Genomic DNA, 13265 nt, shown 5'->3' with positions numbered 1-13265 from the left:
AAACAGTTTTTTTTTAAATAATAGAACTATTTTTTTTTTTTGTTTTGTTTTAGTTTTGCTGCACTTTGGATTAAAAAGCACGGTTTTGGCTTGTGTGAAAAAGTGACTAATATTTTTGGCCAGTGGTGTATCTTTATCCGAATAAATTCAAATTCAAAACAGTATATAACAAAATATACAATTCTGTTAATATAATTGTCACAGTCACCAGCAATCTAGCCCATGCAGATTGCTGGAGAACTACAAATCTGCCAGCAAAAGAACTACAGGATCCAGTCATGCAGCACTCACAAACCTGGCCTAGATTGTGTCTTATTGCAAACACTCACAGCTGAAGCCGCTCATGAACTGATTACATGGGCTAAAAAGTCAGCACACAAACACACAGTAGTTGCTGAGTCTTGTTAAACAGTTTTGTGAACATTACATTTCCTTCCCGTGTTTTTTTTTTTGACCCTCGCCTTGTTTGTTTGTTTACGTTGCCTGCTGCCAGCCTGTACTATCTATCGCCTGTGTATTTGACTACGACTCGAGATTTTCCTGCATACCTCTGTTTGTTCCTGATTGTGACTGACCTGTATAAAAGAAAATCCTGCGTTTGGATCCTCACTCCCTGATGTCCAGCATCCATTCACATTATAATAATAAAAAGTTAGATCTTTACTGTTTATTCCACAATATGCAAAACAATATGATAACCATAAACTTTTAACAGTAGTGTCCTCGAGTTGTTGTCCTACTTAAACATTAAATGTGTTTAGTAAAACGTCTGCCCTCACTGACATTAAATAATCATAATATCTGTAAATATATTTTATAGTCAAAATTATTAGCCCTCCTAAATTAATAGCCCCCCAGTATGTTTTTTCCTCAATGTCTGTTCAACAGAGAGAAGATTTTTTCAACACATTTCTAAACATAATAATTTTAATAACTCATTTCTAATAACTGATTTATTTTATCTCTTCCATGATGAGAGTAAATAATATTTTACTAGATATTAGTATTCAGCTTAAAGTGACATTTAAACTTGGTCAATTACGCAAGTTAGTGTAAATAGGAAAGTCATTGTATAATGATGCTTTGTTCTGTAGACAATAAAAAATAACTAGATTAAGGGGCTAATAATATTGACTTTAAAATGGTTAAAAAAATTAATTAAAACTGCTTTTATTCTAGCCAAAATAAAACAAATAAGAAAAAATATTATAGGAAATACTGTGGAAAAATTCCTTGCTCTCTTAAACATAATTTGTGAAATATCTTAAAATGAAAAAATAAATTAATTAAAAGGAGGGCGAATAATTTTAACTTTAACTGGACCTATGATATTTTACCCAACATCCTACAATAAGGAATAAAACACAAAAATAAATGAACTCACCACTGACCACCACCTTCGCTTTAGTTTCAGGAGAAGGGGTGGAAACCCCTGAAACAAAAACACAATTACTTTAAAAAAAGTCTGTTTTTATTACACTATGGGGACAGTTTTGCTCAGATACGATGTTTATATGATATTTTTGACTAAAACTGTAAAATCCACAAACCTTCGCGCTGTACTGTTATTGTTGGCGGCTTTGACGAGATCTGTTTCATCTGTCACATAAACAAACCCATATGTTATTGGTTACAACAACAACAAAAATCTGCAGTCGGCAACACATTATCTAAGCTGTTGCTTCAAACTTAAAATACAACCCGCATAAACGACAAGCTGACAACATAATCAGCGTAATGATAATTGCTCAAAATGTGCGGATGTGTTCACACCCGTACACTCCTTCAGCTCGTGCCGCTGCGCTAATACAGGATATCCTGAACAATGGAGCCTCTTCCTGTGCTGGCATCCAAGACTGACCTGCTTGTTTTGGGAGGTAATGATCTGCTGCTGCTCCTGCAGTCTGTGGCTCAGTTCCTGCACCTGCCGTCGCGATTCCTCCATTCCTTCAGACACGGCCGAGCTCACTTTACACAGCTCCTCCTGAAGCTGACGGTGCACAGAGAGACGTGTTGGTGACTATGTGGACATATAGTTGAAGTCAAATAGTTTTTTTTCAAATATTAAGCAAAAAATGAAAAGGACATTTTCAGTATTTCCTATAATATTTTTTTCTTCTGGAGAAAGTCTTATTTGTATTATTCCAGCTAGAATTAAAGCAGTTTTACATTTTTAAAAACACATTTTAAGGTCAATATTATGAGTTCTCTTAAGCTATATTATTTTCTCACTGTCTACAGAACAAATCATCATTACACAATGATTTGCCTAATTACCCTAAGCTGCCTAATTAGCCTAGTTAAGCCTTTAAATGTCACTTTTAGCTGTATAGAAGTGTCTTAAAAAATATCAAGTAAAATATTATTTTCTGTCATCATGCCAAAGATAAAAGAAATCAGTTATTAGAAATGAGTTATTAAAACTATTATGTTTAGAAATGTGTTGAAAAAATCTAAACAGAAATCGGGGAAAAAAATAAACAGGGGGGGCTAATAATTCTGACTTCAACTGTATTAGCTAATGCTATGTTTAATAGGCTTCACGATGCCTGTGATACATACCAGACTTTTTTCTCTGTCGTGGTCCTCCTTCATTTTTTGCATTTTCCCAGTCCATTTCACCTCCTGTGTGAAATAAAAACTCATTCAGCTTCTAACAGGTTGTTAGGGGTGTCAAAATTAATTGTTTCTTCGGTGCACCGCGATGCAGATGTGGACAATTCAGTATCGGTTCATAATTAGGTCATCGCCAGTGATTACGAACTGACATCATTTGTCTCATATGTGCTATGTCGCAGTAGAATACTATTCGAACGAGGTGAGGCCAAGCTATTAAAATGCTCCAACTACTTAAAAAGTACTGTGCAACTGTGCACAGTTCATTGCATGCAAGTTTGCTGGACAGTCTTTCACTGACACTGAAGTGAAGCAGAACACTATTTCATTGCTAGGGAGAAAATGAAAGCTCTCTCTCTGCACCTCTCTCTCTCTCACTTTGGACTGTTGAACTACTGGCATGTTTATAAGATAAATTTTCCTCTATCCCTATTGAAGAAATACTTGTGGATCCTGACACGAGTTTGTGTGTGTGTAGAGCAAGTTTTCTCCACGGCGTCTATCACGAATATGCTGTGATAGCTGTGCGAAACATGTTTTGTTTGTGTTTTGTTTGAAACATTCAAAAAGAGTGTTTTTTGAGCAGGTAAAATTAAAAGTACACTTCGTTTTGTCATTTATTCATTCATTCATTTTCGGGTCGCGGGGGCAGCAGTCTTAGAAAACTATCCCAGTCTTCCCTCTCACCAGACACTTCCTCCAGCTCTTCCAGGGGTATCCCAAGGCGTTCCCAGGCCAGCCGAGAGACATAGTCCCTCCAGCGTGTCCTGGGTCTTCCCCGAGGCCTCCTCCGGGTGGGACATAGCTGGAACACCTCCCTAGGTAGGCGTCCTGAAGACATCCAAAACAGATGCCCGAGCCACCTCAGCTGACTTCTCTTGATGTGGAGGAGCAACTCTTCTACTCCGAGCTCCTCCTGGGTGACAGAGCTTCTCACTCTGTCTATAAGGGTGTGCCCTATCACCCTGCGAAGGAAACTCATTTCGGCCGCTTATATACGAGATCTTGAACTTTCGGTCATGACCCAAAGCTCATGACAATTTGTGAGAGTAGGAACGTAGACTGACCGGTAAATCAAGAGCTTTGCTTTTCAGCTCAGCTTCTTCTTTACCACAACGGACCAATACATCAACCGCATCACTGCTGCCGTTGCACCAATCCACCTGTCAATCTCACACTCCATCCTTCCCTCACTCGTAAGCAAAACCCCAAGATACTTGAACCCTGGGGACTTTCCTCCACTTCGTATTGTGAAGAAAAAAATATAATTATGGATGAAAAGCATCGTCAATGCACCTTGATGCACAGAGATATTGAATTGAACTGAATCGATGACATGATAATCATAACCAAACCGAACCGTGAGACCAGTGTAGGTTCATACCCCTACAGGCCATGTTATAGATAAAACATAGATTACTATACATAGATTTCTATAAGGGTATACATGTATAAGATCTGCAAATTTTCAGACCTCTCTAAAACAAACAAATTCAAGTCCAGATATTAGCAAATGCATAGTGGTCAAGACATTTCATCTGAACGTTGTATATCTTACCTGTTTGTGGAGTTTTTGTTGGAGTTTAACGACTTCCTGCCAGTGTTCATTGCTGGCTGATGCATTGGGCTGTGTCTGTACCGACTGCATGCTTTCCTGTATATTTTTCTGCTGCAGTTTCAGCAGCTCCTATAAAGAGAGAAGTACAAAGTGATTATGTGGATAGAGCATAACCACATTATATCCACGATTTTGGTAAATATATTGTATGTGTTAAATTTAAATTCAGCAAAGTTCAACCCAGGCTCATTGTGGAAACGTAGTCCCGCGGACGTTTCTGGAGAACACGGAATACGTCCCGGTGGGTACGTACGGCTGCAGTTTTTGTTTTTGCAAATCCGTGAGAGGCCGCTGTTGTGCACTTTTTCGCACCTCAGACGCCTCTCGCAAGTGCGGTTCGCGCCCGCTCTGTTCTCGCGTGAACCCACCAGAGGCCGATGTCAGACTGACCGGATGATTGACTGCGCGACCGGCCAATCGGCCGACCTGCCCTCCTCCTTCCCTGAACTCAACCAATTTTACTGATCGACCCGCCCGCCCGCCCGCTCGCTTCCCTAAACCCGAGCAACAGTTTACAAAAAGCCGTCCAAAAAAATAAAAGCCCTGATTTTTTTTTTCTACCGCGTTTTCAGATTTCACCACGTTCTCACCCTGTTACGAAACTCGTTCACTTAATTTTTGGGATTCTGTTTTTGTCTTACCTGATTGCTGGAACCGCTCTTCCCCGGTCTCGAAACCGGTCACCGTGGTCTACTCATCTCTGCATTTCGAGCCTGCCGACGTACACGGTAAGCTGAGTGGAAAAACGGGTTGCAATGGGGAAGCTCTCGACAAGGAGGTAAGGCAAGCGCGAAAGGGAACAGCGTCACACCGCCCCGCAGCGTTCGCTTGAAAAAAATAAACGCGGTAGTTCGTACCCCCCGGAACGTATTCCGCAGTCTCCAGAAACGTCCGCGGGACTACGTTTTCAGAATGAGCTTGGGTTGGCAAAGTTCCATTAAATTTAAATAGCTATTACATTAGAACTACATTAATTACTGGAAATAAAAAAGTGCAGAATAAATCTGTGGCAAATACTAGAGTGTAATTTAAAAAAATAAATAGAAACGTACTGTTTCGAGGTTTCTGTTCCTTTGATGCATTGAATCCATGTCCCGCTGACAAGCTTGCTTGACTTCATCTATTTTGCTGTTCATCCGCATTTTCTCTTCTTCTTTCCAGATTTCCAGCTGCCTCTTAAACTCTTCCTGCCTTTGAATGAGCTCTTTCTCCTTAAGAAAACAGATTAAGAAATATTTAGTTTACACAACAGAAAGAAAATGTGTTAATTTAAACAACAAAGCACTGTAAGAGAGTAACCTGTAACCTGTTTTGCAGTGTAGTCTTTCTGCTGGGTCTCCATCTGGGACGTGACCAGTGTCAGCTGCTCCTGCAGTTTGTTGATCTCGTCTTGTAACTTCACGGTCTGAATTTTTTTCTGATTATCTGTCATCAGTTCTGGAAAAAAATGAGATGCTCAAATCACCCTTGTGAAAAAGACATGTGCTTACCTGTATTTAACACACACATTTATTGTACTTCAAGTCTCCTTCTAGTATAATTGTAGATCAAATAATATTAATTACATAAACTGTCGCTTCACTATAATAAAAGTACACTTTTAGTAATAAGGTATACTTAATAAACTAGATTTTAAATCAGTTTTAATATTCAGTCACTCAATTTTTTTATGACTAACATTCCAAAGCACATGCAAAGTACTTGATTATTTAAATATAATTCATTTGAACTGTAGTGTGTTTTCCAGTATTACATTATTTAATAGAAGTTTGTAAATAAATTGTAAAAAACAATATTTTTATTTATCTTATATGCTTGGCAGTACACTTTACTGTGTATCTCAAATACAAATTAATCTAAAACTATACATACATATCTAGTCCTGCTTGAGTAGTTTAAAAGATCAGCCAATAGAATTTAATAACAAGTAAACTTCTAATACAAACTCATTCAATTTTAAATAATGGTCAAAATTGAACATTACGTTTTTATATACATTAATTGTATTTACATATTTTAAAGATTATTTTTCAGTAATAATATTTTCGTGTCGGCGCAGTGGCCTGGTGGTTAGCATGCCGACATGTGGTGCAGTGGCACGTCAGGGCGTCGTGAGTTTGAATCCCGGCTCGACGACATTTCCCTACTCTACCCCCTCTCTCTCTCTCTCCCACTTCGCTTCCTGTCTCAATACTGTCCAATCTAGCAAAAAAGGCCAAAAATAATTTTTTTTAAAAATAATAATATGATTAATATTTTCGTAAACACAACAGACACCCACTTTGAACTGCACACAGATTGAACTCACTCATGTCGAATTCTGACGGATGTCTGCGCTGCATGTGACTTTGAAGGAAAGAGGCGTTCATGAAGGCCTTTTCACAATGTTGGCACTGAAACACAAACAAATTAAAGAACTTTATTAAAGTCAGCATGAAATGGAAGTTGCAAGAGCTTGTTTTGTTGCAAATGTTGGCGTCATACCCTTTGAAACCCTTTACTCACATTACACCCTGCTTTTAAAAGACCTACAGGATAAAGTTGTAGAAAAGCAGAGGTTAATAAAAGGCTACACAAACATTTCAAGATCTGGAAAAGTTATTTGGAAGGTCATTTGATTTCAGGCTGTATGATTAATAATTAAAAGGTGAATGCTCATTTTTCTATAGGCACGGTATATCCTATTGAAAGAATTCATATTGCTTCTGAGAAGTAAAAAAATATAGGGCTAAAATTGGTTGCTATTCGTTAATCATATGCGAGTGACAGGTTAACCCCGCCCCCACACGATTAAACAAGCACATTACCAAACAAACAAGATAAGCTATGAGGAAATATAAATAAAAACACTGATGTGCATGTATTATTAAAATAAATACTAATAAATACTGTGCTATTCCATAAATGAAACAATTGTCTTTTTTTTTTACATCAAAATGACTTTGTGTGTAAAGGAACATTATTCAATTTTAGCCACTAGAGGGTGAGTATTCACAACAAACAAAGGCCTAATTTGATGACGCAGTAAAAGAGTAAGGAATCATTGCAGTTGTGGTTTTCGTTACATCCTACATGACTGCAGGAATCAAGTTCATGGATTAACAAAAAAAGTATTCAAAACTTATTATGAAGAATTGCTTATTTCTCTGGATTTGAACATTCTTCGAAACATTTGGGATAATGTAAGCACAAAAATCTGCAAGATATATAACACTATTCTATTGGTTTTTGGATATTTGAACGAAAGAAATCTTCAGTAATAAGTAATAAGGGGATGTTCATATATTGCACAGCTCAAGCTCAATTTATCAAATGGAGATGTGCAGTTTGTGCATGCAAATAGGGAGCGGTGCAAACGCAATGTAAAACGCTTATGTTTTCTAGGTGCTGTTCCAGCGCAGCAAGGTGAAACCTAAACTGCGAAAACTCAAGACACACAAGCAACTATTAAAGCTCTTAAAACTAATAGAAAACAGCTTTAAAAAGGCCTCTAACCTCAAATAACACGTTCACTGTGGTCAGGCTCAAAGCAACAATAATATTATAATTTTGTTTATATATTTATTATTGTTTTAACATTTATTATTATTGTTAATAATATTTTTACAGCTCATAAATAATTTACCTTTTTTTTAATCAACCTTTTTTTCCCCCAAATTTTCATCCAGGTGCATTGACATACAGTCGAAGTCAGAATTATTAGCCCTCCTGAATTGTTAGCCCCCCTGTTTATTTTTTTCTCCAATGTCTGTTTTACAGGGGAGAAGATTTTGTCAACATATTTCTAAGCTAATACAGTTGATTTCAGAATTATTAGCCCCTCTGTTTATTTTTTTCCCTGATTTCTGTTTAGATTTTTTCAACACATTTCTAAACATAATAGTTTTAATAACTCATTTCTAATAACTGATTTATTTTATCTTTGCCATGATGACAGAAAATAATATTTTACTATACACTTTATTTTAGAAGAAACTTCTATACAGCTTAAAGTGACTTTAAATGCGTAACTAGGTTAACAAGTTAACTAGACAGGTTAGGGTAATTAGGCAAGTTATTGTATAATGATGGTTTGTTCTGTAGACCAGGGGTCATCAATCTCGGTCCTGGAGGGCCGGTGTCCCTACAGGGTTTAGCTCCAACTTGCCTCAACACACCTGCCTGGGTGTTTCAAGTATACCTAGTAACACCTTGATTAGCTAGTTCAGGTGTGTTTCATTAGGGTTGGGGCTAAAATCTGCTGGACACCGGCCCTAAGACCCACACAAACAGGCTAAGGAGCAGCTTCTTCCCCAGAGCTGTAGCCTGTGCCACCCCTCCTCTTCCTACACATTAACAGTCACCCCCCCCCCCCCCCCCACTCCCTATCTTCCTGATGTTCTGCTGCTAATGCACAAAGACACTTTATGAATATTCATGTTTGCACTCATTTGCCACAATGTAAATACTGTGACTTATTACATTTAGTATTTTTTATCTTACATCTTATATTTTTAGTATTATGTCTATTGTTTGTTTTATAAGACTTATTACATTTAGTATATTTTATCTTGCATCTTATATTTTAGTATTATGTCTATTGTTTGTTTTCTCTCTTTTTAGATTGCTGCTGGTCTCTGTGAGTTACCAAACAAATTTCGTTGTATAACTACAATGACAATAAAAGTTCTTTACTCTTTACTCCAGGAACAAGTTTGGTGATCCCTGTTGTAGACTATCGAAAAAAATATAGCTTTAAGGGGCTAATAATTTTGACCTTAAAATGTTTTTTAAAAAATTAAGAACTGCTTTTATTCGTTGTGTCAATAAAAAAAATTAAGAAGATTAAACTTGTGCTTTTTACAATGTTTAAAAATGTTAAATTAAAGGTCTCAAACTAAAAATGCAAATGAAAAATGCAGCTTTATTTTTCTGTAAGTTTTTGATGGATATATCTTGCCTTACAGCAAAGCAGAGGTGAGAGATCTTGGGCTAAAAATGGTTGGTGACCACTGGTTTAGAGAAATATGACAGCTGAGAAAATGCTGACATAAATGATATTTTCTATCATTTAAATAAATCATATTTCTTCAGTGGAAAGCATGCAACATGGGTCAAAAACAGGCAAGTGTGCCCATGAGAGTCATCGCTGAAGGTCAGAGCGAAGGCGAGCGGCGCTCAGGTGACGAGCTGGTGCCGGTGGAGCTCAACACAGCTGTCAATCACACTCCACTCAAGAATGATACCCAGAGACAGTGTGAGCATGTTGCCATGGAAACACCGGGTGGTGCAGGGTTGATGTTGCATCTTTTTTTGCTCGCTCCAGTTCACTGACGTGCAGAAAATCTACAGAGCTGCACATCACACACCAGATTTAGCAGCCAAAACATCAGTCTAGTGCTCTCATTCAAATTTAACCACACTGCCACTGATACCCATCAAAAACACACGCACTGCATTTGCATTTTCCACCAGGGTAGACTGTCGCTGTAAAGCGCCCACTGTGTGACATAACTGCATTACTGCACTAACACAACCTATCAAATTAACTGTGAAATGCAATTATGTGTTTAGCATGCAGGCAAACAAGCATTCAATGGTGTCAATCTGCAGCCTCAGCAGGTCTTGTATGAAGACCAGGACAATGTATTATAGAACTGGAGGAACATCAAGAACACTGCTGAGAAAAGTCTGGGCCATTTTTAACCCCAAAGAGAAATGGCTAGTTTTAGATCGAGTTAGATATAGTGATTAGCATATTTCAGTATCTCTCATTTAAGTTAATAATTGCAACACAAAGCTTTAAAATATTATGTTTGTCCGTACACATTCAATTAGGCCCGGTTTACACTGTCAGGTCTTGATGCCCAATTCCGATTTGTTGCCTATATCTGATTTGTTTGTTTGTCTGTTTACACGTTGTTGTAATTGTGACCCATATCCAATTCATGCGTTTATACTTCCCATACAATTTACAATGTTGCGCATGCATAAAGGCGCATTCTAGCATCTTTGCCATGATGACATGTATAATCCATTTATAAATAATATTTTTTTGTTTGCATCTAACCATCCACACAAAATATTCTTATTAATTTGTTGCTGTCGTACCATGGATATTATCTCAAATTGTTTTTAAACGTGGAGCTAACAAATTACTAGATAAAATAAGAATTTAATTGCTTGTCATCAGTTAAACAAGCCGAATCCTTGACAGAAGTGGCCCGGACTCGACACACAGACTCGGGCCAAATATGGTTAACAGGAATCATCACAAACGGATGTGCGTGACGGGCCATACTCTGTATGGATAACACTCGCCGATGCCGAGTCAGAGCCAGAGGCCCCGACAGACCAGTGTTTGGTGTGCGCTCTGCCTCGGCGTACCATTTGTGCTCCACGCAATTTGTTTGTGCTATGCTCCGTCTATTCAGTGATTTATTATCTCAGTTTACTGTGGTAATTTGAGTTTGCTTGTTGAACTTCGTTGGTTTTAAGTAACATAATGTGATGGTTGTTGTGTGATTCTAAACTAAGCTTTGACGGACTTATACAGTTTGTTTAAGTTTAGATTGATGTTTTGTTAGATTAGTTTGAGTGTTTTGCCACCTGTGTACGTTGCAACCCAAGCTCATTCTGAAAACGTAGTCCCGTGGACGTTTCTGGAGGCCGCGAAATACGCCCCGGGAGATACGAATGGCTGCATTTCATTTTTTTAATCCGATTGGCCGGATGCGCAGTCAATCATTCGGTCAGTCAGACAGCGGCCTCTGGTGGGTTGACGCGAGAACAGCGCGGGCTTCGCTGTTCTTCGCTGTAGCGTTCGCTTAAAAAACCAAACACTGGTCTGTCAGGGCCTCTGGCTCTGACTCGGCATCGGCGAGTGTTATCCGGGCCGAGTATGGCCTGTTGCGCACATCCGTTTGTGATGGCACTCGCGAGAGATGTTCGAGATACAAAAAAGCACACACAGCGGCCTCTCGCGGATTCGCGAAAACAAAAAATGCACAAATACGTACCTCCTGGGACGTATTTTGCAGTCTCCAGAAACGTCCGCTGGACTACGTTTTTAGAATGAGCCTGGGTTGGTACTTTGAGTTTTGTAGTTAAATTAGTTTAGTTCGGTGTCGTATACACTGAAGACTAGATCTCGGTTTTTATTTGTGTTTCTTTTTGACGCATGTTTAGACTTTAAATTTAAAGATTGTTTTGTTTAGTTAATTTCTTTGATTTGGTCTTACACTCGTTGTTTTTGTTTAAAGATAATAATTGTAAATGTTTATTTCTTTTTTGTCCGATTTATTATTGTTACATATTGTTTCAACTATTGAGTAAAAAGCTTAAATAAGAGAATTGATTCTTGCCTCATTCTTGATCTGTCGCACCCATTACACCAGTCTCACCTAAATGTTACAGCATCCCACTTCAACATCTTAAACACGTAACAAATAGCAAACAAAATGTCCACAGATTCTCTCTGGCCCTTATTACTAACATAAACTAACAAAGAAGAATACTTGTACAGCATTTTCCATTCATATTTCGACATTTACTAGTATAAATAAATTAACTTGTTAACAAGAACTTACATTAAACAACTTTATATTTATTAACTAACTTAAAGATGAATAAATACTGTAATAAATGTAGTTCCTTTTTGTTCACGTTATAGTAAACACGTTAACAAACGGAACCTAATTAAGTGTTACCAATGCAATGACTTAAATTGTGAATTAAACAGTAAACTATGAGCAGTACTTTTCATTCAGTTCTGCTGTCAGGTGCCTGCGCTTCTCCTAGCAACGGCATGAAACACCGGGTGTTTTCTTGGTAACAGCAGGTCACAATCAAGGCTCACAGAAACATTATTACAAATGAGCAAACAATTGATAAAGCTACAGGACAAAGACTGAACCGTATGTCAGAGAATTTCCTAAAATGATGAAAGGATGCTATTTTCTTTCACTGTTAAAATGGATGGGAGGGAATGATGGGGGATAAAGAGGGGGAAGGGCGCTTTGATTTGTTTCCTCCACTTAAGGCTCTTTTATAAGTGGAGAACAAGTCATCGTCACCATCTGACACCATCTGCTCTATTCGCCAAATCCTGAATGCCACATCCAAAAAAACACAGCGACTGGTGATTAGCTAATCCTGTCCTGGCCTGCAGGTCTGATTATAGATTTAGAAGTGTGGACAACACTTCACTTAGGATGAACTCTAAATTCAAATACCTCCTCTAGACATGAGAAACACATATAACAATAGTGTTCACGGTAAAGTGTGCACTATGAAAGACATTATGAAATCAGGATTAGAGTTTTGTGGGGTTTTTTCCATGGTTAGTATTTTTAAACAGCATCTATATGCTTATATACTACTAAAAATTAACTCAATTTACTTTTTTATATTTAGCTGGCTATTACAAAATCTTCCCATTTCAATAGAAGTTAATATTTTATTCAGGATAAATACATTAAATTTGTTGACAAGTCACTACAAAGATGTTTATAGTGCTACATAAGATTGCTAATTCACCTTCATATTATCAAATCCATTTTAGAATGATGTGTGAAGGATTGTGTGATGCTGGATACAAAAGCTATGATGCTGAAAACTCAGCTTTGCTTCACCGGTATTAATTACATATTTTTATATACAATATATTAAAAACAGTTATACAAGGTTAAATAATTAATCAAAAATATTTATTAATTATTAAATAGCATTTAACAACATCAATTTTTTCTGTATTTTAAACATGCAGCATGACATTAAATACTGAATAAATAATTTATCATATATTTTAGTTTTAGGTATGCATTTTATCTTGACTTTTTATTACATGCTTAGCATTTTACTTTGAAGTTTGGTAATTTTATAAAGTGTTTTAGTTGTTTCTTTTATTAGTTTTTATATTTTTAATATTCCTTTTTCTAAATTATTTTAGTGCCTTTAGTAGTTTTAAAGGTATTTTTTCTTTTCCATTTTTCATCTAACAACTTTATGGTTTAATCAACTAAAAACTATAATTTTCAGTACTTTTAGGCCA

The 13265-nt window shown here is 37.1% G+C and overlaps 1 protein-coding gene across 12 annotated transcripts in view; it reads right to left on the bottom strand.

Moving 5' to 3' along the window:
• Positions 1-13265, bottom strand: part of dzip1 (DAZ interacting zinc finger protein 1) — a 30765-nt gene that overhangs the window by 12525 nt on the left and 4975 nt on the right. For 6 of the 12 annotated variants that reach the window (XR_015492628.1, XR_015492626.1, NM_001312898.1 and 3 more), the window contains exons 4-11: positions 6543-6627; positions 5541-5671; positions 5287-5445; positions 4175-4303; positions 2563-2625; positions 1862-1990; positions 1551-1599; positions 1385-1432 (exon numbers count right to left, since the gene is read on the bottom strand). Coding sequence is in view for 8 of the 12 variants with exons in the window: in NM_001312898.1 (NP_001299827.1) it covers positions 1385-1432; positions 1551-1599; positions 1862-1990; positions 2563-2625; positions 4175-4303; positions 5287-5445; positions 5541-5671; positions 6543-6627 (793 nt within the window). In the remaining 4 variants the exon portion in view is untranslated. Of the gene's footprint in view, positions 1-575; positions 1433-1550; positions 1600-1861; positions 2021-2562; positions 2626-4174; positions 4304-5286; positions 5446-5540; positions 5672-6542; positions 6628-13265 lie in introns of all 12 variants that reach the window. The other 6 variants (XR_015492627.1, XM_087255312.1, XM_087255314.1 and 3 more) reach the window with 2 other exon arrangements.

Source organism: Danio rerio, chromosome 6 (genome assembly GCF_052040795.2).
Source record: "Danio rerio strain M-AB ecotype USA chromosome 6, GRCz13ab, whole genome shotgun sequence".
In the NCBI taxonomy this organism is placed as follows: Eukaryota; Metazoa; Chordata; class Actinopteri; order Cypriniformes; family Danionidae; genus Danio; species Danio rerio.
This window is presented reverse-complemented; position numbering and strand designations above follow the sequence as displayed.